Source organism: Pipistrellus kuhlii, unplaced genomic scaffold (assembly GCF_014108245.1).
Source record: "Pipistrellus kuhlii isolate mPipKuh1 unplaced genomic scaffold, mPipKuh1.p scaffold_m20_p_93, whole genome shotgun sequence".
NCBI classification, from domain to species: Eukaryota; Metazoa; Chordata; class Mammalia; order Chiroptera; family Vespertilionidae; genus Pipistrellus; species Pipistrellus kuhlii.
Genome location: NW_023425599.1, coordinates 502016 through 514140, shown reverse-complemented (window position 1 = coordinate 514140; position 12125 = coordinate 502016). Strand labels below are relative to the sequence as shown.

Genomic DNA, 12125 nt, shown 5'->3' with positions numbered 1-12125 from the left:
ATTCATTCAGCCACCCTGTATGTGTTTTTATTGGAGCATTTAATCCATCTACATTTAAAGTAAATATTGAGAGATACATAGCTATTGCCATTTTATTATTCATATCTATGTTTTCTCTTTTCCTTATTCTTCTTAAAGAAGTCCCTTTAACATTTCTTGTAATACCAGTTTGTTGGCAATAAACTCCTTTGGCTTTTTCTTGTCTGGGTGCTCTTTAATTCTTCAATATTAAATAATAGCATTGCTAGGTAGAATAGTATTGGTTTTAGGTCCTTGTATTTCATCACTTTGAATATTTTTTTCTAATCACTTTGGGCCTAAAAAATTCCTGTTGAGAAATCAGCTGACAGTTCCTTTGTACACAACTAACTGATATTCTATAGGTGCTTTTAAGATTCTCTCTTGGTCTTTGATTTTTGCCATTTTAATTAAGTCTTGGTTTGAACTTGTTTGGGATTCCACATTTCCTGAACTTATATTTCTATTTCATTTCCTAGGTTAGAAAAGTTTTCTCTAATTATTCTATCAAGATCCCTTGATTTTTCTCTTCTCCTCCTGGTATCACTATGATGCAAATGTTGTTATGCTTGATATTGTCCCAGAGGTCCCTAAAACTATTCTCATTTTTAAGTTTCTTTTTGCCATTTTAATTGGGTATTTTCTGCTATCTTGTCTTCCAAATTGCTCGTTTGTTCCTCTGCTTCATTTTATCTGCTGTTGATTCCTTCTAGTGTATTCTTCATTTCAGTCCTTTTCATTTCTGATTCTTCTTTATTGTATCTATGTCCTTTTTTATGCTTACTTTTTAGGGTTCTCACTAAATTCTTTGAGCATTCTTATAACCAGTGTTTTGAATTCTGCATCTGTCAGAATTGCCTCCATTTCATTTAGCTCTTTTTCTGAAATTTTCTCCTGGTCTTTCATTTGAGACCTGTTTCTTTGTCTCATTTTGGCTATCTCTCTGTGTTTGTTTCTATGTATTAAACATATATGCTATGTCCCCTAATCCTTACAGGATGGGCTTATTGTATAGGTGTGCTGTGGGGCCCAGTGGCACAGTCTCCCTGGCCACCTAAGCCAGGTACTCCAGAAGTGTGCTTTGTATGGGTTGTGTGTGCCCTCCTATTGTAGTTGAGCCTTGATTGCCATTGGCATGTCAGTAGGTGTGATTGACCTTAAGGCCTACTAGCTGTAAGAACTGGCCCCAACCATGGCATACAAGCTACTGTGCAGGGCCTGACCCAAAGGAGCAGGATTAACTGGCACCTGAGGCAGGAGCATCCTATGGGCTCTGCTACTGGCCAAGACTACCTCTTGGGTGTGCTTCTCGTGGAACTAAGTGGATGGTTTTCTTTTTGGGGTTGAAATCAGCCATTAGGTATATTTGTTCTGGAGACACTTGGTAGTGGCTCCACTATAGATGGAGGTCAGTCATTGTCTGTGACCAGCCCTGGGCCACTTTATAGTGGCTACAATGTAACGTAGAGTTGGTAGCTGCATTGTTGAACATGGAGGCAAGTCACAGAGGCCACACTGCAAATGACAGCCGGCTGCACCAGGCCTGGCTCCACTTAGTAAAAGGTGCAGGGCCCCGAGACCTGCCACTGCATACCAACTGCTGTAAGGCTCAGCCATTGAAAGAGTCTCAGGTGATTCTCAAGTTGTGTGAGGAGGGGTCTCAAGGAGTCCTCAAAGTGGGATGTGTGGTGTTAACTAGGCTAAGGCAGATTCAGATTGATCCCACTGCAGAGAGGGAACACCACAGGAAAGATGGCACCTGTCTGGCAGCTAGGTGGAAGAAGGGTTCAACACAACACAATGGTGGCTGTTCATCCAGCCCTTGCCTTGAAGCTACACAACTTGTTTCTCCCTGTATGTCTCTGGTGACTCCCAAGCCACTGTCCCTCTTCTGGAGACCAGAGTAAGTGCCCGTGAGAGAGTGAGTCTGTGCATAAGCCCTTCAAGAGGCAGCTTCCTATTTCACCCACTGATTTTCACAGCCACATGTTATGGGGTTCCTCTCTCCAGCTCTGGTGTTTCATGTGATGGCACCCAGTGTGAAACTGAGATGCCTCGCTCCTTGGGGGATCCCTGCAGCTGAGATATCCCTACAGATGCTCAACTGCCACGTGTGGGTGTGGGGCCAGCCCATTTCATATCCCCACCCCTCCAGCCAGTCTTGATGTGGCTTTCTTATGTCCTCAATTATACGATCTCATTCATCTAGCCTTCCAATGGATCCCCAGCTTGACTGTTCTCTAATTTAGTTGTGATTTTGATGTGCCAGCACAGCATTTACTTATTTTCCCATCTTGATGGGAGTCTTTCTTATTTTCTTACAGTGAATTATAAACAAATCTGTTTTTAAATTTTCTTCCAAAGAATCTCACCTGTGAGTTTGTATGTGGATAAGAGTCAGTAAGGCTACTATTTATTGAACTTAATAAAGGTGCTAAAATCAGGTGCTACATTTTGAATTTAGTCAAGACACTTTGGCAATGAGTGACAAAACTCAATTCCTGAAATCTAGGAGAAGGGTGAACTCGTTCAGCCAACAAATGTCAGGGCTGGTCTTGGGAGCTATGTTGGTTCCTTTCCTCCACTCAGCATTGCTTCTCATCTGCCCCATTACTTTGGCTCACGTACTTTTATGTAGAAACCTTCTCCACATGGCAGAGACATGGCTCCCAATTCCTGAGTTTCATACCTGATACTCTCAGCCACTAGATAGTCTGTCCTTATACTGTCTCTAAGCTTGGGTCTTGGCCTCAGCCCTACCTCAAGGTGTGGACTTTGCTTGGTTTAAATCAACTGGTCCTATCTGGCGCCTCCACTCCTTTCCATTCCTTCCACCATGCAACAGGCATTTAAACCAACCAAAGCAAATTGGTTGAGAGATAAGCAGGTAAAGGAAGCTAGAATGATCCATGTAAGTAATAGACACATTAGTATGATTCCATGTTTCACTTAACATAAAGATAGTTCCAAATGGAAATATTTATAAATACGTGTACATACATAGGTTAGTAAAAAGATACATGTTTTGCTCTGTTAGCCATGAGGAATTTTTTTTAAAATATATTTTATTGATTTTTTACAGAGAAGAAAGGAGAGGAATAAAGAGTTAGAAACATCGATGAGAGAGAATCATCGATCAGCTGCCTCCTGCACATCTCCTACTGGAGATGTGCCCGCAACCCAGGTACATGCCCCTGGCAGGAATCAAACCCGGGACCTTTCAGTCCGCAGGCTGACGCTCTATCCACTAAGCCAAACCGGTTTTGACAGGAATTTTTAAAAATGACTTCTCAATAGCAACAAGTATGCTAAGTGCCCAGATCTTGGTTTCTAATACTATTTTCCAACATGATGAATCAGGGTTCCTTGAAGAAATGGCTGTTTCTATGGCTGAGGCAGGAGCATCCTATGGTGCCAGACAGCAGGAAAATGCTCAAAAAACAAACAAACAAACAAAAAAAGCCCATTGTTGGGTGTATGTCGTAGATTGACACCAACTAAAAGAGCTAGTAATGACCAAAAATGAAAACTGTTCTATTCAGCAACAGAATAGAGTCATATTAGATTGTATCTCAAAGTATAAAATAAATATAACTAATACTGATACAGTGACTGAAAAAATTAATGAGGGAAAAGAATCAAACCTCCCATGCAGAAGAATTTCAAATAATGTATATAGACCTCCCAGCCTCAAGGAGACCTCCCTACTCCTCATGCGTGAGGCTGCACACAGTGGCTTCCTTCAAAGTGTGTAGCCTGGAGGTGGGGAGTAACCTCACAGCGGAGAATCACACACACACACACACACACACACACACACACACAGTGAGTAGGCCAATAATAGCAGTCGTAACTCATGCTGACAGCACATATAGTTGATATGAGGTGATGAAATGGTTCTTTGCCTCTATGACTTTCCTCCCCCAAATCCACAACCCCAGTATTATCATGAATAAAACATCAAATACATTCCACTGGTGGAGTATCCTACAAAATATCTGACAAGTCTCCTCAAAGCTCTCAAGGGCATGTAAAACAAGGAAACTCTGTGAAATGCCCACATTCAAGAGAAGCCCAAGGGAACGCTACAACTAATGTGATGTGGTATCCTAGTTGGAATCCTGGCACAGCAGAATAGCATTTGGTCAAAACGGAAGAAATCTGAATAAACTAAACATTAGCAATAATGTTTGTATTAATTAATTATAACAAATGTGTTGTGTTAGTGAAAGGTTAGCAACAAAGGAGATGTGTACAAGGCATAGAGAACTCTGTGCTTGCTCTCTCAATCTTTCCATAAATCCTGTTCTAAAAATGGAAATCCACTGAAAAGAAAAAATCCCTCTTCTAATGATATTATTACTAAAGCTCTCACTGTTTTCCTGAGCGGTGTGGCTGTTTTGCACAATATTAGCTAAGTGTGACATGACAGTGTGAGTGCAGAGTCAGCACTGGGCTGGCACCAGGCAGATGCTGCCGCTGTTCACTGGCTCATTCAACAAATTATGGATTTGAGAACCTGCTTTGAGATCATCTCTGTTCTAGGTGCCAGCAGCACATCAAGTGAACATGAAGGAGGTGGGAGAAGCAAATAAAATACAATGTTCAAATGATAATAAGTGCCTTAAAATATACTAAACAGGTAAAGGGGTAGAGAAGGATAGGGAAGGTTGTTTCTCTAGGACAGCTGGGAAGACCCCTCTGAAGAGAAAAGCTGAACACACAAACCTGAAAGAAACGAGGGAGTTAGTGATACAAGGATTTGAGCAAAGAACATTGCAGCACAGGAAACAAATAAAAATGCTGAGGCAGGAATGAGCTCAGTGTACGTGAGGCCCAGGTGGCTGAGCTGGGTGAGTAGGGAGACTCGGAGAACAGGTCAGAGAACTAAATGGGGTTGAGATCAGGCAGCAGCTTGAAGGCCACACTAAGAAATTAAATTTTATTCTTAATGTTATAGGATGTCTGTCACTGTATGGCTTAAATCAAGCAAGTGACTCCATGTGTAGCACTCATTTAAGATTATTCCAGCAGCCGAAACCGGTTTGGCTCAGTGGTAGAGCGTCGGTCTGCGGACTGAAAGGTCACAGGTTCGATTCCGGTCAGGGGCATGTATGTTGGTTGCGGGCACATCCCCGGTAGGGGGTGTGCAAGAGGCAGCTGGTCGATGTTTCTCTCTCATCGACGTTTCTAGCTCTCTATCTCTCTCCCTTCCTCTCTGTAAAAAATCAATAAAATATATTAAAAAAAAAAAAAAAAAAAAAAAAGATTATTCCAGCAGTGGCATGGAGAATGGACTGTAGGGGCACTACATTGAAAATATGCAAACCAGATGGCAGGCCATAGTAGATGTCCAGGTGAAATGACAGCGGTTAGGAGATTGGTGGTACCACGAAGTGATAGAAATGGTGGGAATGGTAATGTTTTGAGATAGAACCAATAGGGCTTACTGATTGAGTATATGTAGAGATGGGGGGGAGAGACTTATGGACTAACCAACAAAAGTGAATGTGAATAGAATCAACACTCATAAGACATCATATCATAGGACACAAAAGCTGGTACCCAAGCTCAAGAGATTTTTTTTTAATTGATTTCAGAGAGGAAGGGAGAAGGACAGAGAGATTGAAACATCAATGATGAGAGAATCATTGATAGGCTCCTCCTGCATACCCCCAACTGGGGATAGAGACCACAACCTGAGTATGTGCCCTTGACCGGAATCAAACCTGGGACACTACAGTCAGCAAGTCGATGCTCTATCTACTGAGCCAAACCACCTAGGGCTCAAGAGATCTTGAATGTGCTCTGGACCTACTGGGATGGCCACAAACAGCATTTTGCTATCTATATATTTAAAACCCTAAGCGATCTTTCGCCCATTCAACCAGTCGCTATTACACTCACAGACCACCAGTGGGCAGATGCTCAATGCAGGAGGTGCCCCTGGTGGTCAGTGTGCTCCCACAGCAGGAGCGCTGCTCACCTGACAGCGCCAGACACTGGGCTCATGGCTGGCAAGCACAGCTGCAGTGGCATGAGCCTCTCCTGCCTCAGCAGCAGCAGCAGCAGCAGCAGCAGCAGGCACAGCGGGCCGCGATTAGTGGGAGCACCCAGCCTGGGCTCAGGCTCCTCCCTATCCAGCTGCCGCTTTTATGCACTACATCCCTTGGCAAATGTCGAACTGCTGGTTTTGTCCTGATCTGGTCTGGCAGTCCAACATCCCCTGGGAGATCCCAGATTGCAAGAGGGACCAGGCCAGACTAAGGGACCCCACAGGTGCCTCTAGTCCTATATAATAAAAGCCTAATATGCTAAGTGTCTAGTCATCTGTTCAACCAATCAAAGCGTAATATGCTAATGATATGCTAAGGCTGCTCAATGCTTGCTATGACACGCACTGACCACCAGGGGGCAGATGCTCTGACCAGCAGGTTAGCTTGAGGCTGAGGTCCAACCAATTGAGACTGAGTGAGAGAGGCTGGACACACCCTGGAGCCCTCCCACTGTCCCTCCTCAGTTGGCAACCTCCTGTATCCTTCCCCAGCCCTGATCATGCACTGATGGGGTACCTCGGCCTGGCCTGCACCCTCTCGCAATTCAGGACCCCTCAGGGGATGTCAAAGCACCGGTTTTGGCCTGATCCTGCAGGCCAGGCAGAGGGACCACACTAGTGCACAAATTCGTGCACGGGGCCTCTAGAATAATATAATCCCTCTGTAGTGAGACCTTTATTCAGGCTATGAACCTCTGAGAAGACTTATCTCAGAGATCAAAGGGAAATGGTGCAGGAAATGGTGCTTCTTGATGAGCAAGGAGGTATGCTTCCTGTCTCTAGGGCAGAACTGTCTTCTCTCCTCAACTTTCACCCCAAAAAATTCTGGGAGGGCAGCAACTCATTCACTGTTGCAGACGGAGTGCCTTGCTCAGGAGACACTGCAGCAGACGCCACTGAAAGCTGTGGAGAAAGCAGCACCAGCACCAGCGACGGAGAGGGGCCTGGTCTCCCTCGGAAACCATATTCTAAGAGAAAACAGCACTCTCCAGGCCAACATAAAAGAAAAACAATGAGGTCAAATAATCGCTGAGTTCTAGGCTAGAGCCGACAAATGAGAAACAGTGATTTTGCTAGAGATGACAAAGGGCTGACAGCAGTCTGTTGGTGTTTTGCAGTTAAACTTGATGATCTCATCACAGAATCACCAAATACCGGAGCTGGGGGAGATTTTAGGGAATTTTGGACCATTTCGCTCCTTTGACAGATGAGGAAATGAAGATGAAATGCCGGGGCCGGGGCCAGCTGTTTCCACACGTCAGGGTCAGCAGGTGGGTTCACTGCCTTCCCCATATGTAGGCTCAAAAGAGTTTTCAGAAGCTGGAGAGATGTGCTTTTAAAGTCTGCAGTTTGTTCCCAAGTTAAAGTCCCCATTTAAAGCTCCCTGTGGAAAAACAAACCCTCCCTTGATGAGCTTGTCCTCTTCCTCTCTGTGAAGGGACACTGCCCTTTGCACCTGGCTGCCAGGAGCTCAGCTCCATCGAACACTTAGCCCTCGTAACAGTAACGGCCCCGTTTTTGACAAACATACTTATTTCCCCTCCTCTTTATGTCTTTTCATTATTTTACAACTATTTCAATGGCTTTGTTGTATATGCATTTTTTTTGTAAGTCACCTCAAATTCTGTTTTGGAAGACAGCTAGGCGTAAATCACCAATAAACCAAAATAGAAAAATTTTGCTTCTCTTGAGCACTGCAACTGCTGCCAGCTGTGTGTGTTTCAGATCCCACCCTTGACCTAAAACTCGGACACCTCCCGGCTTAACATTCACGGAGCGGAAAGGCCACGACAGGGCGACTGCACACACGTGACTAATTACAAACATCAGGGTCTGCCTGCTAACTAGACGAGGCCCCGGAAACTTCTCTGGAATTAAAACAAGATGTGGAGGAGATGAGCTTCCTGCGCGACGTGGCAGGCCTGGCAGGCCTTCACCAGCAGCCAGGCGGGCGGGGCAGCCCTGGCCGGTCCGCAGGTGGTGAGCCCTTTCTGACCAGCTCCAACCTCTGCTGGCTCCTCCCCCTTGGGAAGCCAGATCCCGCCGCAGCCTTCATCTCTCTGGATTCTAGCCATGTAGAGATTAAAGCACTCATCTTTCTGAAAACATGAGGCTTTTTTCCTCCCTAAAATAAAATTCCCCCTAAACCACAAAAACTTAACCCAGGCAGGATTAGAAATGCAACAAAGAAGTCTCTACCGAAATCCTTCCCCTGCTCCCTCCCAGCTGCAGTCTTCCGTCCCCATCTCTGTCGGGTAGTGAAGGAAGCGTTAATAAATCCCAGAAAATGTCAACTTCTCCAGAGGGCACTAGACTTTCATGTTTATGCATTTGACCTTGAGACTTCCTGTGGCTCTTTTATTTTTCACTCTTCCCTGAGTTGTACAATTTTGTTCTTTATTCCTAATGGTGTTGGCCATAATTTTCATGACAGTCTGAGAGAGAAGTTAAAAAAGATGGGTTCAGAGGTCCTCGCCTATGGAAATACTAGCAGTCCTTCCCTAACATCCATCTAGATTCTATTCATTGATCTTTTCCTAGCCAGAGCCAATTTGTCCAGATAGAGACAAAAATGCTGCTCCAACACCTTAAAGAATGAGACAGTTACAAAAACCCAAGTTTCTCTGGAAACATATCAGGGAAATTATGAAATGCAGAAAAGACTAGCATATGACATCAGCCTAACATGGCAGAGCTCACCTGGGCCCAGGCTGCCGCGGGACCTGTATACTGATCTATCGTGTAGTACCTGTGAGCTCCAGACAAGATGCCAGACTCTGCATCACTTTCCTCACCCAAACGGCAGTGATGCCAGTGTGTGCTGCACAGAGCAGGCTTGCAAACTTGGGTGCATCAGAAACTATGGAGGGCTTTTTAGAACACAGATCACGGAGCTCACCCCATGGCCTCTAATGCAGTGGGTCTATGCAGGTGCCTGAGAATATGAATTTCTACAAAGCCCTTTCCTTTCCCCCCCCCCCCCCCCCCACTGTGACACTGGTGCTGCTGGTTAAAGGCCATACTCTGAGAACCACTATATCAGGGTTATGGGGGAGACGACATAGTCAATATACATAAACTCAGTGTCAGCAATGGCTGTTTTTATGACTGTTGAGCACTGTGCCTGGTTAGTTATGTTAAATGGTGTCAGTTGTTATCTTACAAGTTAATATCTTACAATTTTAATATAATTTGTAAGTCCATCAACTTACAAATTATAGTAAACTTGTAGTTGAACTGTGATATAATCTATAGTAATAAAAGTGTGATATGCTAATTAGACCGGACACCCTTTCAGATGATCTTCTGGACCAAGCCAAGGTGACCGGGCCAAGACAGGTGGCAGAACCCCCGCTCCCCTACGGCCCCCGCCGCTTGCACAAATTTCGCACATTGGGCCTCTCAAGTCTGTTATAAGAAACCTCAGTATGAAAATACTGTTAAGCTCCTAACAGAAATACCCTTATTATAAAAAGCATATACACTCATGAGGGGTTGTAAGTGGTTTTAAATACCTAAAAGCAGCCGAAATCGGTTTGGCTCAGTGGTAGAGCATCGTCTGCGGCCTGAAAGGTCCCGGGTTTGATTCCGGTCAGGGGCATGTACGTTGGTTGCGGGCACATCCCCAGTAGGGGGTGTGCAAGAGGCAGCTGGTCAATGTTTCTCTCCCATCTACGTTTCTAGCTCTCTATCTCTCTCCCTTCCTCTTTGTAAAAAAAAAAAAAAAAAAAAAAAAAAAAAAAAAAAAAAAAACCAATAAAATATATTTAAAAAATAAATGAATACCTAAAAGCAATTATGTAGATCACTGACTCCCCCCAAAAAAATATTTTGTCAGAAACCACCTGTACATTTACTGAGGCAGAAGAGAAGTGGACACAGCCACTTCTTGGGGTTCCTTTTTTCTCTAAGTTACGGTAAAAGTGTCAAAACTCATTTAGTTATCATGGTAAAAAAAAAATCCAGCTCGCTTCCGGTAATTAAGGAGCCGGCAAATGCGGGCCTTGCAAAGGCAATTAGAACCGTCTTGGATCCTAAGGGGCCTGGGACACGCAACGGCTGCGAGACAAGAGGTCCTTAGGAAGCTCTCCACCACAAAGGACCTGTGGCGGCCAGCGCCCACAGAGGGTGCTCCCAGGCAGAGCTGTGGGTGCTCGGCTCTGCGCAGAGAACACCAAACTGATGTGGAGGAGCCAGAGGTTCTCTCTGGGGGCTCTGGCTTGAGTCTGCACTAGACCGAGGGACAGGGAAGCCCAGTGTCCTCTCTCTGCCACGCACCACTCCTCCCAAGGAGAAAATTTTTCAATAAACTTAGGTCCAGTGCTTCTTCCTTCTAAGAACAGTGATTCGAGATTCAGACAGGCAGCCAGTCTTGGTAAATACGTAACTTCTACAGTTCAATCAGATTTACACGTTTGTTTAAAAGTCTCCAATGAAACATGAGAATTAGGAGGCTCTTGAAAATTTACCCAAAGGGCACGTTTACCGGCATGCAAGGCGATGCCCTGCTTTGACGGTTTACATGTAAAACAGAACGTTGCCCAAGACTTCTCTGGAACGTGTGCGTGATCCTCGCGCCCTCGTGGGAGCCCTCGGTGGGCGCCCGAGGGTGGGTCTTCGCCGCCCGCAGGTTCGGGCCCAGCTGGCAGCTCCGTGCGCTCTGCCCGCCGCGCGGCACAGCCTCCGGCCGGGCGGGGGGCGCGCGCGGCGGGCGGGACTCGGAGATGCCACGACTCACCTCGCCAACTTCTCCGGGCGCGGCGCGCCCGGGCGGCGGCCGGCTCCGGGGCGCGGACGCGGGGGCCGGTGCCGCGGGGCGTCTGGGCCCGCCCAGGTGGGGGCGCCCCGGCCGGCGGGGCGCGCGGGGGCCGGCGCGGGAGGCTGCGGGGCGGACGCGGGGCGCGCGGGCGGCGGGGGAGGGGGTCCGGGACGCAGGGCCCGCAGCGCGAGCAGCAGCACCGACAGCGCGAGTAGCAGCAGCGCGGCCACCCGGCAGCGGGGCCTCATGGTGCGCGGCGCCCGGGGCGGCGGCGGGACAGGAGCTGGCGCCTCCCCGCCGTCCGCGGGGACTGGGGGCCCGCCAGCGGGGAGGAGGCTGCGGGCGCTGGCCGAAGGAGGAGCCCCCACGCCTACCGTACTGTGTGGAATAGCTGCCCCGCGCTCCGGGCGCAGGTAGCATCCTCGGAGTCTCCTCTTACTCCCCCACTAGGTCCAGCGCCATCCTCCTGCCATCCCCTCACCGCTCACTGGCGCCTCCACCCTGTACTTCCTAGTTCGCTCCCTCATCCTCTCACTGCCAGGCACTCTTCCATCTGACTACTTATTCCAGGCATTTCCCCTGTAATTTAGCTCCATCCGGCTAGCCAAGCGCTAATGTGCCTCTCCAAACGTCCACCAGGCAGGCCGGCCACTGATGGATAGCTGTTGGATAAAATAGACTCAGGTCCATATAATCTAAAGAATTTACAGAATTGATTTCAGAGTCTAGGTTTGAAATCTAACTCTGCTGCTTACTTGGTGAGGCTGAGCAAATTGCACGATTTTCCTGGATTCAACCTCCCTGCATGAAAATGGGGGAGCTGGCTGCTCTCCATGAGTGCTGTGTAGATTTACATTAAATAATGACGCAAAGAAACTGGACAGCGCCAGGTTACCAGTGCCCAATAAAAGTTCTGTGGTAGTTACCACAACATAATGTAGCTTGTTCAGCCTATATAATAAAGGACTAATATGCAAATTAACCAAACGGTGGAACAACTGGTCGCTATGATGCACACTGACCACCAGGGTGCAGAAGCTCAATGCTGGAGCTGCCCCCTGGTGATCAGTGTGCACCAAGGTGGCCAGAGAGGGCCTAAGCCAGTTGTCGGCAAACTCATTAGTCACCTGAGCCAAATATCAACAATACAATGATTGAAATTTATTTTGAGAGCCAAATTTTTTTTTAACTTAAACTTTTTGTAATGCCACTTCTTCAAAATAGACTCACCCAGGCCATGGCATTTTGTGGAAGAGCCACACTCAAGGGGCCAAAGAGCTGCATGTAGCTCGT

The 12125-nt window shown here is 46.8% G+C and overlaps 1 protein-coding gene across 2 annotated transcripts in view; it reads right to left on the bottom strand.

Moving 5' to 3' along the window:
- Positions 1–11315, bottom strand: part of GXYLT2 (glucoside xylosyltransferase 2) — a 173541-nt gene extending 162226 nt beyond the window's left edge. The window contains exon 1 of one of the 2 annotated variants that reach the window (XM_036428845.2): positions 10812–11315. In XM_036428845.2, coding sequence (XP_036284738.1) covers positions 10812–11080 — 269 coding nt within the window. In that variant the 5' untranslated portion in view covers positions 11081–11315. The remainder of the gene's footprint in view (positions 1–10811) is intronic. The other variant, XM_045578262.1, reaches the window with a different exon arrangement.
- Between the last annotated feature and the right edge of the window lie 810 nt (positions 11316–12125).